Raw genomic sequence first — 14604 nt, forward strand, 5'->3', positions numbered from 1 at the left:
AATATCCCATAAAGGGGCTGTGGTACATGCATACAGAATCATCTGTAAACCAAGCCTGGGTTTTGTCATCCTCTGTCAACTGATCATCGGGGGGCTGGGCGTGGTGGCTCATGCCTGTAATCCTAGCACTGTAGGAGGCCAAGGCAAGAAGATTGCTTGAGCTCAGGAGTTTGAGGCTGCAGTAAGCTATGAGACACCACTGCACTCTACCCAGATGACAAAGCGAAATTCTATCTCAAAAATAAAAAATAAAAATAAAACCCTGATCATTGGGAACTCCCCATGAGGCCATGGGTGCAAGCTGAGAGAGAGAAGACAATGTAGCAGGAGTGCGGACTATGGGCTTTTGAGTCACTTCTTCATGTAACTTACTTGTGCCTTATACCACTTCCATTGATGATAGAGTACTGTCATGCATGTTCAATTTCACAGTGGCATCAGACAACAGCCAGTTCAGGAAGGGCAGCTCAAGTCACATGGTAATTTGGTGGCCCAAGCTTAAGTGCTCAGGCTCTACTAAGGCCTGGTAGCAAGCCAAAAGCTATTTCTCAAAAGGAGAGTAGTTACCTGTAGAGGATGACAAGGCTTTGCTCCAAAATCCTAAGGGCCTGTGCTCAAATTCACCTACAGGGGCCTGCCATAGACTCCTAAGAGCATCTCTAACTGCCACTGACACTCCAAGCACCATTGGATTGGATATATGTGGCCCAAGTAGCAGAGGAGCTTGCATGGCAGACCGGACCTATGGCAGTGATTTCTCTTGTTCTGGGACCCACTCACAACCAGCAGCTTCTCAGGTCACATGGTAAATTAGTTGGAGCAGTACACCCAAATGTGCTACTCCAAATGAAACCTAAATTTAATGAGATAATTGGATCCCAGAGTGGCAGGTGGTGGTACTTAGTTGCTAAAGATAAGGTGGGAATGGTTACAATAATGATTTTTTGCCTCCAAAATCCAAAAAGGCCTACTAGGTGTTGTCTCTACTTCATGGTTGTAGGAGGGGCCAGATGCAACAATTTATCCTTCATTTTACAGGGGATATCTCAACATGCCTCACATGGCTAGATGCCTAGAAATTTCAGTGACATAGAAAGCCCCTGAATTTTACTAAGATTTATATTCCCCCCTCTGACACGCAAATATCTTACCAATAAGAGTAGAGTAGTTGCTAATTGCTTGCTCACAGGTCCAATCAATATGTTATCAATGTATTGGACCAATGTGATGTCTTGTAAAAGGGAAAAGCATCAAAATCCTGTGGACTAACGAATGGTTCCAACATAAAGAAAATACAAATATCCAAAGTGATGGATTTGATCTTTACAAACTATTTAAATGTATTAAATTATCATATGTACCCTGAAAATAATATACATTTATTATGCATCAATAAAAAAATTTTAAATCCTGTGAACTAAATTATGATTGTAGGGCTGGAGAGTTGATAAACCCCTGATGTAGGACAGTGAAGGTGTATTGCTGGCCTTGCCAGCTAAAAGCAAATTGCTTCTGTTGATATTTACTAAGTGGTATCAGAAAAAAGCATTTGCCAGATCAATAGCTGCATTACAGGTACCAGGGGATATGTTAATTTGCTCAAGTAATCAAACTGCATCTGACTAGTCAACACATAGTTAAGCTTATGATAATCAATTGTAATTCTCCAAGATCCATCTGTTTTCTGCACAGGCCAAATGGTAAGCTGAACGGGAAGGTGTGGGAATTACCTTTCCTGCATACTTCAAGTCTTTGATGGTGGCATTAATTTTTGCCATCCTTCCAGGAATGCAATATTGATTTTGGTTTATCAATTTCCTAAAGGAAGATTTAGTAGTTTCCAGTTGGCCTTTCCCACTATAATAGACCATGCTCTTCAGGTCAGAGAACCAATGTGGGGATTCTGCCAGTTGCTGAGTATGTCTATTTCAATTATGCATTCCCAAACTGTAGAAATACCCACAGGATGACTTTGGGGCCCCATGTTAGATAGACTGGAGCTAAAAGTCCATAGATCACCTGATCTCCATAAGATCCTACTCTGACTGGTGAACCTAAGTGATATTTTTGGTTTCTTGGAATTAGTGTCAGTTTAGAGCCTATACCCAGTAATTTCCCAAAGTTTCTTTATTTCCTTTCCCCCAATGTACTGATAGTAAACTGCCATAGGTCCTTTTGGGAAAGACTGGAAGACTTAAAAATATACATCTTTGGCAGTGTTGTAGGATCCTTCCAAGGTGAACCAAGTATCCTGTTTGTTCAAGGTATTCTGGGTCTATAAAGTGGCTCAAATCTGGAAGTTGATTGAGGAGCCAAGACTCCATTTTTGTGATTCAAATTAGACTTTTGTTCACTTGAACTAAAACTCTTCTGCTCATACAGATCAAGTAAGAATTTAATAGACACCCCGTGTATTTCATTTCTAGGAACTCTATTATTAACTAACTATCAAACCACTGGTCTCTATATTGCTTTCACTCTGCTGTCCACTATGGTAAACATTCCCACCTTGCCTTTGTCAATTAGGTGCTGCTACCTGCCACCACAAGATCCAATTATTCCCATTGAATTTAAGTTTCCCAATTCAGTGGCAACAGTTCCCAATGTAATTTCAGACCTACAGAAAAGAGCAATCATAGAGGTCTTTAAGGATGCTGGAGCTCCCCTCATAAATTTATTTCTCACAGTTGTGGTGAAAGGTATGTCTTCTAGACCCCCATCAGTGCGAGTGAAGAAATCTTTAATGATAAATCCATCAGTGCGAGTGAAGAAATCTTCAATGATAAATCCATTCTCACATTTCAATCTCCCTAAGCTTTTGGATCCCTTCCTCTATTGTATGTCAGTGCAGGTCTGGCATTTCAACTTCATTCACTATAGGCCACCTTTTGATCCATGTTTCAACCAACCAACCAACCAACCAATCAACCAGTTAGAGCACTTTCTAATCCCCCAAGCTGCAACATTAAATCCAGAATCTCTGTTTTATGGGCCCATATCAATAAACTGAGCTTGATCCAACTTTACCATTTCTTCCATCATTATCCCATACCTTTAATATCCACTTCCACACATATTCCCAAAGGGGAAAAATTATGTCATTCTTTTGGAGTGTAGCACACCTTTTCATGGATCATACTTTGTACTGTACCTTTAGGGGACTGCTGAGACTTGAGTCTACTTATAGGTTTAGAAGCAAAGAGGGGTCATGGGGGTGGGTCCTGATGACAATCAGCAGTGTCTTACAAAGCAATTACCTCAGAAAAGCCATTAGTTTCCTCAGGCAAAGTTAATCTCAGATTGGATACAGCATCTGCTTATATTGGCAACAAAGACTCAACAGAATTTAGGGATTCAATATTTCCCCACTTCATCAGGATTTTCCCATATATCCCCATTCCAATTTTCAGGATCACATTTGTTCCTAATCAATGTCCTCACTTTACTCAAGTCAAGTTTACTTAAAGTCTAAGATTTAAATGTTAATCTCATCTAAAAAAATACCTTGGCAGGGTGGGGGAAAAAATACCTTCACAGCAACATCTAAACGGGTGCTTAACCAAATATCTGGGGTACCATGTCCTAGCCAGCCGTCAAATAAAATTAACCAACACACATCCCTAGGCTCAGAGCAAGCCTACCTAAGTATGGAAGGAGTGCCCCAGAACAGAGACAAGCTGCAAAGACTGGGAAAGTTCCAGAAATTCAAAGAAATCTCTGTCAAAACATTAACATGCACCAAAGGAACAAAGACTTGAGCAATCACACATGACAAGGAATAGTATCTGTAAAAAATAGCTTAGAAACATTTCAAATAGAATACTATAGCCTTCATCATCAAAAAGAAAAAAAAACACAAAAAATAACAAATAAAGGAAATAAACAAATAAAAAAACCCAGTAAGAAAGCCCCAGTAGATTGTGAAAAATGGTGGAATAGGGCTGACCTCTTGGCTCTCGGCTCTCAGGATGAGAGGTGAAGAGGACAGACAACCACATGCAAGTCATCTGCACCTACTCTGGATCAGCTTCACAAGCTGATCACTGCAAAGAGACACCGGGATATGGAAATCATGGGCAATAATCAAAGGTGAACCAAAAATTATCCCACTAAACCCGGGGAGTTGGAAAAATTGTGGGGAGAGAGTGCATTCGAGTTGTCTGCCGCCCACGGGCTGGCCGGAGGAGGCATGCCTTCTCCCCTACACAGGAAGACGATCCCTTCCCCATCAATCCCCACTCCCACTCAGGCAGGGAATTGCCTGAAGGTGGTGGGAGGTGGCAACGTGGGCAGATGAGTGGTTTGGAGGGGAGTCTGGACAGGCAACATATTGAACTTTCCGCAGCACCCCGCTGAAGCAGTGGCAGGTGCAGGAAGGGTCGGAACCCAGCAGCCGCATCCCAGCCCCGCCACCCAGCCCGTGGCTTGGAGACGCCATGGAGAGCCGGGCTTGAGGCGTTTTTCAGGCATCCCCACTACCCCAGGCCAGCTGAACTGTTCGTGCTTCTGCCGAAGGCAGCTCTTTGAGCTCCCAGTGCTCCGCTGAAGCGGTAGTGGGTGGGGAAAAAGTCTGAAACCCAGCAGCTGCCCCACAGCGTGGCTTGGAGATGCGGAAGGCCATGCTGGAGGCGTTTTACAGGCATCCCCTCTACCCTAAACCAGCTGAACTGTTCCCACTTCTGGAGAAGGCAGCTTTTTGAACTCCCAGAAAAGGGTTGATTCCAGCAGCCGCTTCCCAGTCCCACTGCCCCGCCCCACGGCTTGGAGACACCAGAGGGCAGCGAGGCGTTTTTCAGGCATCCCCACTACCCTAGGCCAGCAGAATGCACTTCTGGAGAATGCAGCTTTCTGAGCTCCCAGTGCTCCGCTGAAGTGGTGGTGGGTGGGGAAAAAGTCCAAACCCAGCAGCCGCCTCCCAGCACCGCCACCTCGTCCCGTAGCTTGGAGAAGCCGTGGAAGGCCGCATTGGAGGCGTTTTTCAGGCATCCCCACTACCCTAAACCAGCTGAACTGTTCCCACTTCTGGAGAAGGCATCTTTTTGAACTCCCAGAGCTCCACTGAAGCAGTAGCAGGAGGGGGTAGGGTCCAAACCTGCAGCCACATCCTAGCACCACCGCACTACCCCATAGCTTGAAGACGCTGCAGGGGGCCGCACTGGAAGCGTTTCTTTGGCACCCCCTCTACCCCAAACTGACTGAACTGTTCGGGCTTCTGGAGAAGGCAACTTGTTGAGCTCCCAGCGCTCTGCAGAAGCAGTAGTGGGTGGGAGAGGGTCCAAACCCAGCAGCCGCTTCCCAGCTCCACCGCGCTGAGCTGGAAGTCGGCTGAGGCGTCCCCTCCGCCCCAAACAGGCTGATCTGATAGGGCTTCTGGAAAAGGCACCTTTTTGAGCTCCCAGCACTCTGCTGAAGCAGGCACAGGAGCTGAACCTACAGGTGCTGAACTCAGCGGCCGCCTCCCCATACCCCAGAAACGAGTGCCAAATTGGGCATTCCACCTCAGGACGCTTTCAGGTCCAGGAAGTGGGGACTCTACCTTAAAGGAGGCTTGACCTTTGGATACCATTGAAGCTTTGGCTGGTGTTGGGTAGACAAGAGGGCAGTTCCCCACACATAAACCACTGGGTCTCTGCGAGGAGAGGAATTAGGGAGTGCAGTGATCGTTTGAAGCCAACCTGCTAAACCCAACCTAGTCTTCCGCAGTGGGACCGCGGAACAGGGTACCCCCAGTGTGAGCGCCACCAAAGTGTGCCACCGCCACCCCGTAGATTGGAAACGCTGCAAAGGCCTGCCCTGGTAGTGAGCTCAGTCTTATGCTCTGCCCTCTGCTGTCTTACCACCTGGCAGGTGGCCTTGGAAGCTGAATTTAAAAGAGTAGAAAGGTGAGAGCGGTGTTTTGTTCCGCGGCTATCTCCCAAGTTAGAACATGGGTGGTTTCTTGCTGAAGATCAAGGGATGAAAAACTATCATGCAGGCAAATGGAAGTCAAAAGAAAGCAGGGGTAGCTATATTATTCAAAGACAACATTAGATTTAAATTAGCAAAAGTAAAAATGGATAAAGATGGCCACTTTATAATGGTGAAAGGGAAGATCCAACAAGAAGATCTAATAATTCTTAATATTTATGCACCCAATACAGGAGCACCCAATTACATAAAGCAAATCTTGTCTGAGCTAAATACCACTTTAAACAATACTACCATAATAGCAGGGGACTTCAACACACCACTAAATGAACTGGATAGATCCTCCAAACAGAAATTAAGTAAAGAAATAAGGGACTTAAACAAAGCTATTAACCAAAAAGGTCTGACAGATCTACACAGAACATTCTACCCAAATAAAGCTGAATTTACATTCTTCTCAGTAGCCCATGGATCCTTCTCAAAAACTGATCACATACTAGGCCACAAAGCAGATCTCAAAAAATTCAAGAAAATAAAAATAATACCATGTGTCTTCTCTTATCATAGTGGTATAAAATTAGAATTCAACTATAACAGAAATACACACCACATCACTAAGTCATGGAAACTAAACAATCTACTGTTGAATAACTATTGGGTCAAGGAAGAAATTCAGAGGGAAATCAAGAATTTCTTCGAACAAAACGACAATAGAGCCACATCTTAACAAAACCTGTGGGATACAGCAAAAGCATATCTGAGAGGAAAACTAATAGCAATAAACGCTCATATCCGAAAAACAAAAAGAGTAGACACCGACAACCTAATGAATACACTCAAGGAATTGGAAAAAGAAGAGCAAACCAATTCCAATCCTAGCAGAAGAAAAGAGATATCTAAGATCAAAGCTCAACTAAATGAAATGGAAAACAAGAGAATTAAATGGAAGATCAACAAAACCAGAAGCTGGTTTTTCGAAAAGATCAACAAAATTGACGGCCCTCTGGCTAGGCTGACAAGAACTCAAACGGAAAGGACTCTAATAACCTCAATAAGAAATGAAAAAGGAGAGATCACAACAGATTCCACAGAAATACAAAACATTATGTTTGACTACTATAGAAATCTATATGCCCAAAAACTACAGAATGAAGATGAAATGGACAGATTCCTAGACTCATACAACCTCCCTAAGTTCACCCAGGAGGTAACTGAGTTCTTGAACAGACCAATCACATGCTCAGTAATTGAAGAATTAAAAACCTCCCCAAACGGAAAAGTCCCGGGCCAGATGGCTACACTTCAAAGTTCTACCGAACATACAAAGATGAACTCATACCTATACTACAGAAACTATTCCACACCATTGAGATGGATGGTATTCTTCCTAACTCATTCTACGAAGCCAATAATACCTTCATACCAAAGCCAGGAAAGGATGCAACAAAAAAAGAAAATTACAGACCAATATCCCTCATGAATATAGATACAAAAATCCTAAATAAAATTTTAGCAAATAGAATTCAGCAGCAAATCAAAAAAATAATTCACCATGACCAAGTGGGATTTATTCCTGGGATGCAAGGTTGGTTCAACATACACAAGTCTATAAATGCAATTCACTTTATAAATAAAAGCAAGAACAAAGACCATATGATTCTGTAAATAGATGCAGAAAAAGCATTTGACAAAGTCCAACATACCTTTATGATAAAAACTCTAAACAAAACAGGCATAATGGCCCATACCTTAAATTTATCAAATCCATTTATGACAAACCAACTGCTAATATCATCCTAAATGGGGAAAAATTCAAATCATTCCCTCTTTGAACCGGAACTAGACAAGGATGCCCACTTTCTCCCCTCCTATTCAACACAGGGCTCGAAGTCCTAGCTATAGCAATCAGGGAAGAGAGGGGTATTAAGGGCATCCAAGTCAGAGCAGATGTGATCAAACTCTCACTCTTCACAGATGATATTATATCTAGAAAACCCCATGGATTCATCCAAGAGACTCCTAGATTTGATAAATGAATTTGATAAAGTTTCAGGATATAAAATCAACATACACAAATCAGAAGCATTCATATATGCCAAGAACCATCAAGCAGAAACCCAAATCAAAAACACAATACCCTTTACTATAGCCCCAAAGAAAATTAAATACCCAGGAGTATACTTAACGAGAGATACGAAAGATTTATACAAGAACTACGAAACACTAAAAAAAGAAATTGCAAGGCCGGGCGCAGTGGCTCACGCCTGTAATCCTAGCACTTTGGGAGGCCGAGGCGGACGGATTGCTCAAGGTCAGGAGTTCGAAACCAGCCTGAGCGAGACCCCATCTCTACCAAAAATAGAAAGAAATTAATTGACCAACTAAAAATATATATACAAAAAATTAGCCGGGCATGGTGGCGCATGCCTGTAGTCCCAGCTACTCGGGAGGCTGAGACAGTAGGATCGCTGAGCCCAGGAGATTGAGGTTGCTGTGAGCCAGGCTCTCACTCTAGCCTGGGCAACAAAGTGAGACTCTGACTCAAAAAAAAAAAAAAAAAAAAAGAAATTGCAGATGATTTAAACAGATGGAAAAATCTACCATGTTCATGGATTGGTAGAATCAATATTGTTAAAATGTCAGTATTACCTAAGGTGATCTACAGAATCAATGCAATCCCCATCAAAATACCAGATTGCAGATGACTTAAACAGATGGAAAAATCTACCATGTTCATGGATTGGCAGAATCAATATTGTTAAAATGTCAATATTACCTAAGGTGATCTACAGAATCAATGCAATCCCCATCAAAATACCACCAGCATTCTTAACAGATCTAGAAAAAATAATTCTTTGCTTTGTATGGAACCAGAGAAAACCACGTATAATCAAAGCAATGGTAAGTAAAAAGAACAAACTGGGAGGCATCAGTTTTCCTGACTTCAAGCTGTACTATAAAGCAATAATAGTTAAATATGCCTGGTACTGGCACAAGAACAGAAGCATCGATATCTGGAATAGATCTGAGATTCCAAATATGAAACCATCTGTATACGGTAACCTAATCTTTGATAAAGCAGACAAAAATATACTATGGGGAAAAGATTCTCTCTTCAATAAATGGTGCTGGGAAAACTGGTTAGCAACATGCAGAAGAGCAAATCAGGATCCCAACCTCTCACCTCTCGCAAAAATTCACTCAAGATGGATAACAGACCTAAACCTAAGGCATGAAACTTTAAAAATCCTAGAAGATGTTGGGAAAACCCTATCAGATATTGGTCTAGGCAAAGAATTTATGTGGAAGACCCTCAAGGCAATCGCCGCCGCATGAAAAATAAACAAATGGGATCTGATCAAATTAAAAAGTTTCTGCACAGCCAAGGAAATGATCATGAGAGCAAATAGACAACCCACAGAGTGGTAGAAAATATTTTCTCTCTACACTTCTGATAAAGGTCTAATAACAAGAATCTATCTAGAACTTAAAAGAATAAACAAGAAAAAATTAAACAACCCCATCAAGAAATGGGCAATGGAAATGAACAGAAACTTCTCCAAAGAAGACAGAATAATGGCCTGCAAACACATAAAAAATGTTCAATATCTCTAATCATTAGAGAAATGCAAATCAAAACCACAATGAGATATTACCTAACCCCAGTGAGAATGGCCTGTATCAAGAAATCCCAAAACAACAAATGCTGGCAAGGATGTGGAGAGGCAGGAACACTCTTACACTGCTGGTGGGACTGCAAATTAGTGCAACCTTTGTGGAAAAGAATTTGGAGATACCTCAAACAGCTAGAAATAGAAATACTATTCGACCCAGCAATAGCATTGTTGGGCATCTACCCAAAAGAACGTAAGTCTCTCTATTATAAAGACATCTGCACCCGAATGTTTATGGCAGCACAATTCACTATTGCATGGTCATGGAAACTACCCAAGTGCCCATCAATTCATGAGTGGATAACTAAAATGTGGTATATGCTGACAATGAAATATTACTCAATCCTAAGAAACGACAGTGAGCTAGCACAGTTTATGCTATCCTAGATTAAGCTTAAGCCTGTTATCCAAAGTGAGGTGACACAAAACATAGAAAATGGGCCCCACATCTACTCACCATCAAATTGGTACTGACTGATTAAAACTATGGTTCTCAAATGGTGGGAATGTTCACCAGGGATTTGGGGGTGGGGGAGACCCAATCTTAGGGATGTGGTGAGCATTTTGGAGGGGAAGGGCATAATTCTAACCCTTCTTAGGGAGAGGCAAAGATATACATTGTAACCAAAATGTCTAAAAAAAAATATCTGTAATCGGAAGGTGGGCAGGTGGAAGGGGGAAGAAGGGGAAGGGTATACACTTACACGGTGGTTGTGGTGTGCACCACCTAGAGGCTGGACACGCTTAAAGCTCTGGCAAGGCAGGGTGGGGGAGGGGGCAGGGGCAAGATATGTAACCCTAACAATATTTGTACTCCCATAATAATGAGGTAATTAATAAATAAATAAATAAGAAAAGCCCAGTAAATTCTGGAGAATCTGATATCCACAGCTACCTCATTATAATAATCAAATACCCAATTTTCAACAACAAAGAAATCACAAAGCATACAAAGAAAGAGGAAAACTTGGCCCACTCAAAGGAATAAGATAAATTGACAGAAACTATCCCTGAGGAAGCCAACATGTTAGACTTACAAGACAAAGTCATTAAAACAACTGTCTTAAATATACTCAGAGACCTAAAGGAAAACATGGACAAATAAGTAAAGGCAGTGAGGAAAATAATTACTAACAAAATCAGAATATCAACAAAAGAATTAAAAAGAATCAAATTCTGGAGTTGAAAATAATAACTGAAATGAAAAGTTCACTAGAAGAGCTCAACAGATTTGAGAAAGAAAAGAGAATCAGCAAACGTGAAGATAGAAGAATTGAAATTATTGAGTTTGAGGTACAGAAAGAAAAAAAAATAAAGTGGACAAAGCCTAAGAGACCTGTGGGACACTATCAAGTAGACCAACAGATGCATTATGGGAGTCTTATAAGATAGAGAAGAGGGCAGAAATATTATCTGAAGAAACAATGGCCAAAAAATTTCCCCAATTTAATGAAAGCCATGAATCTACATATCCAATAAGCCCATTAAGTGGGATAAACTCATAGACCCAAGCCAAGACACATAACGAAACTGTCAAGAGCCACTAAGATGGCTATTATCAAAATTTTGAAAAAGGCTGGGCGCGGTGGCTCACGCCTGTAATCCTAGCTCTCTGGGAGGCCGAGACAAGCGGATTGCTCGAGTTTAGGAGTTTGAAACCAGCCTGAGCAAGAGCGAGACCCCATCTCTACTATAAATACAAAGAAATTAATTGGCCAACTAATATATATAGAAAGAATTAGCTGGGCATGGTGGTGCATGCCTGTAGTCCCAGCTACTCGGGAGGCTGAGGCAGTAGGATTGCTTGAGCCCAGGAGTTTGAGGTTGCTGTGAGCTAGGCTGATGCCACGGCACTCACTCTAGCCGGGGCAACAAAGTGAGACTCTGTCTCAAAAAAAAAAAAAAAAAAAAAAAAATGAAAAATAACAAGTTAGTGGGGATGTGGGAAAACTGGAATCCATGTGTATTGCTTGAGGAAATGTATAATAAAATGGTATAGCCTCTATGGAAAAATTTGGTAGTTCCTCAAAAAGTGAAACACAGAATTACCATATTTTCCAGTAATTCCACTCATATATATATATACTCAAAAGAATTGAAGGCAGGAATTCAACAGATACTTGTATACCAATGTTCACAGCAGCATTATTCACAACTGCTCAAAAGGAGGAAGCAACCCAAATATCTAACACATGAACAAATTAACAAAATGTGGTATATACATACAATGCAATTATTAATTCAGCCTTAAAAAGGAATGAAATTTCAATATATGCTGCAACATGGCTAAACTTTAAAAACATTATGTTAAGTAAGCCAGACACATAAGGATAAATACTGCATTTTGTTTATATGAGGTACCTAGAATAGGCATATTCATAGAGACAGAAAGTAGCATAGATATTATCAGGGACTAAGGGGAGGGGGAATGAGGAGTTACAGTTTTTATGGGTACAGAGTTTCTATTTGGGATGATGAAAACGTTCTGGCAAAGGATAGTGGTGACGTTAATATAACACTGTGAATCTACTTAAGCCACTGAATTGTATGTTTAAAAATGGACAAAATGATAAATATCGGGTATATTTTGCCATAGCAAAAAAAAGGAAAAAGGCATAAAATATAAAATTACCTCTCTTAATTCTCAAAGAACAGAAAATACGTTTCTTCAAATTTGACCTTTATATGAAAATAAATGACAAAATTAATCTCACACAATCACTCAGAAAGTTTATCTTTATTTCAGAATGACCTATAGGACCATATGTAGAATAAGGTCCTATCAGCACTTCTCATGAGTTGTCACTCAGTTTTGTTTCTCAAGACCCACGGGTCAAAGTAGTAAAACTAAGTCTCCTTAACAAAACTGAGGTCATCAGAAAAGCGGGGCTAAGAGGGTAAAGAAACTTTACTTAATCATTCCTTATCTGCAAGATGACTTCTTTTGCATTCTTAAGCTTCTACTTTCTAAACTTGGAATATAGAAACAATACTTTAAATCTATTGTTCCTTTTGCTGCAATAAGGTCCAGCAAAGCCTTACCATCTCAAGCAAACCCATTATACCTATTTATGCTCAAGAAGTGGTTTGGCTATAGAAGACATGCTGGCTTCTTCTAAGAGCATCCTCAGGATCCACACATCAGACACTCATCTCTATTCTCCAAAGAGCACACCATGGCTGCTGTGTTCCTCTCTTTCTCTTCTTCCTCTTTTGATATCTTTTCTTTATCTTTCAGCTTCTCCTTATTTAGAGTGAACTGGATCGGATTAGCTGCTGGTCTTGTCCTTAAATAATACATCCCAGTCTTCAAACCCTACAAGGGAAGTAAATATAACTATTAGGAAAAACTTTTGTGAAAACAATAGACATTCAAGACCAATGTTTTAAAATATATTCCCACAAACCAGGTCACACTCTTTTCTAAACTTGGAATTCCATCTCTACTAGGAATACTCTCAAAAATGCTTTGAGAGTCAGAAAACTATACCCCGTTCTTATCACGCCCAAAACAGGCTTATCTCTTTAGAAATGTCAAATATTTTTATTCTCTTTTGTTTTTATGTGTATAACTTCCAAGTTTACCTAGGACAACACGTCTGTCTTAGTTTATAACTATTTAGAGAGCTAGACTATGTCTCTATATAATAACAGACTATGACCACTTCAAGGTAAGGATCTTCATCTTCTATTCAGTATCCCTGATCCTGGCACACTAGATGTTCAATAAATGTTTGTTAAACTTTAAAAAAAATTATAATCCCATACAAATACCTATCACATTGTCAGGGAATAAGAATACAATCTAGAATCACAGGACTTTACAAATGGCAATGACTAGCCAAGTAATTTGGCTTTTACATTATAGATAAAGTGAGGAAACAATGGACATTTTGAATAGTGGTTGACATGTGCAAAGTTTTATTTTAAGGAATGGTAGTGCACAAGATGGCCTGGAGCAGAGATATTAGAAGCAAAGAGTTCAGTTAAGAATAATAACAATGGAATAGGAAGGAAGATACTCAAGAAATAGTACAAAGGAACAAACAACACAACTTGGTGAGTAACTGGGTGGAGAATAATGGAAGGAAAGGATCACAGGTAACTCCAAGTTTTCAAACCTAAGAATGAATTAATCCTAATAGAAATAAGAAAATCCAAAGCAAAAGCTTGATCTGGTATAAGAAATATGGGTTGGTTTTAACATATTAGATTTGAACTTAAAGAAAAACTTCTAGGTGGCAATTTTTAATAGGTAGATAAAACATGAAATTTTTCCGACTCCAAAATATCCCAAGCTGATAATAAAGTCCTCCTTGATTTTCTCTACCAACCTGCTTCCAGCCGTAGAAGTGCATACTAGTGAGTTTGCCATAGTTAGGCTCAGCAATATGGATGTTCAAAGACTGGCTTTGATCAATGAAAGCACCTCTCTCGGCTGCCATCTTGAGAACAGTTTTCTGAGAGATTTCCCATACAGTTTTATAAAGTTGCTTCAGGTCATCAGGAATTTCTGGTATGCTCTAAAGAAGGGAAACCAAATGTTTATTCTACTCCATTTGAAGAAAGCAGTATGATTACAGAATGATGACAGAAGGGTCTGACCTTGGTTCTACTTCTTGCTAGATCTGACCCTCCCATTCAGTATCATATGGTATAATACTTGTCAAGTTTGCCAAGACTGCTCACCTCTGGCTTAGAAAGCCCCCAAAAACCCCCATCTAACCAATCAAATATCAATCTGATGGTAATGATTTAAGCATCCATTTTTAATTGGTTTATGGCCAAAATATTCATTGTCCTAGAGGCACTTAAAAAAGGGAAAGAAAAGTCAGTGCTAAACAGCAATAAATGATCCTTGAGTTGCAAAAAACCATTAATCAAGGCTGTAACTCACAGGAACATGATCAAAGGAAGCAATGAGATAAAACCCTTTAAATAAGCTAAGACTCCACAAATTTCATTTGAAGTACAAAGAAATCAGGTTTTCTTAGGTCTAGGGTTAACTTACATTAAAACACAC

At 40.4% G+C, this 14604-nt stretch overlaps 1 protein-coding gene across 2 annotated transcripts in view; it reads right to left on the reverse strand.

The window, feature by feature from the left end:
• Positions 1-12299: 12299 nt before the first annotated feature.
• RRM1 (ribonucleotide reductase catalytic subunit M1) overlaps positions 12300-14604 on the reverse strand; it is a 45515-nt gene continuing 43210 nt past the window's right edge. For both annotated transcript variants that reach the window (XM_012744906.3, XM_012744907.3), the window contains exons 18-19: positions 13916-14104; positions 12300-12897 (exon numbers count right to left, since the gene is read on the reverse strand). In XM_012744906.3, the coding sequence (XP_012600360.1) occupies positions 12709-12897; positions 13916-14104 (378 nt within the window). In that variant the 3' untranslated portion in view covers positions 12300-12708. The remainder of the gene's footprint in view (positions 12898-13915; positions 14105-14604) is intronic.

Source organism: Microcebus murinus, chromosome 4 (assembly GCF_040939455.1).
Source record: "Microcebus murinus isolate Inina chromosome 4, M.murinus_Inina_mat1.0, whole genome shotgun sequence".
NCBI classification, from domain to species: domain Eukaryota; kingdom Metazoa; phylum Chordata; class Mammalia; order Primates; family Cheirogaleidae; genus Microcebus; species Microcebus murinus.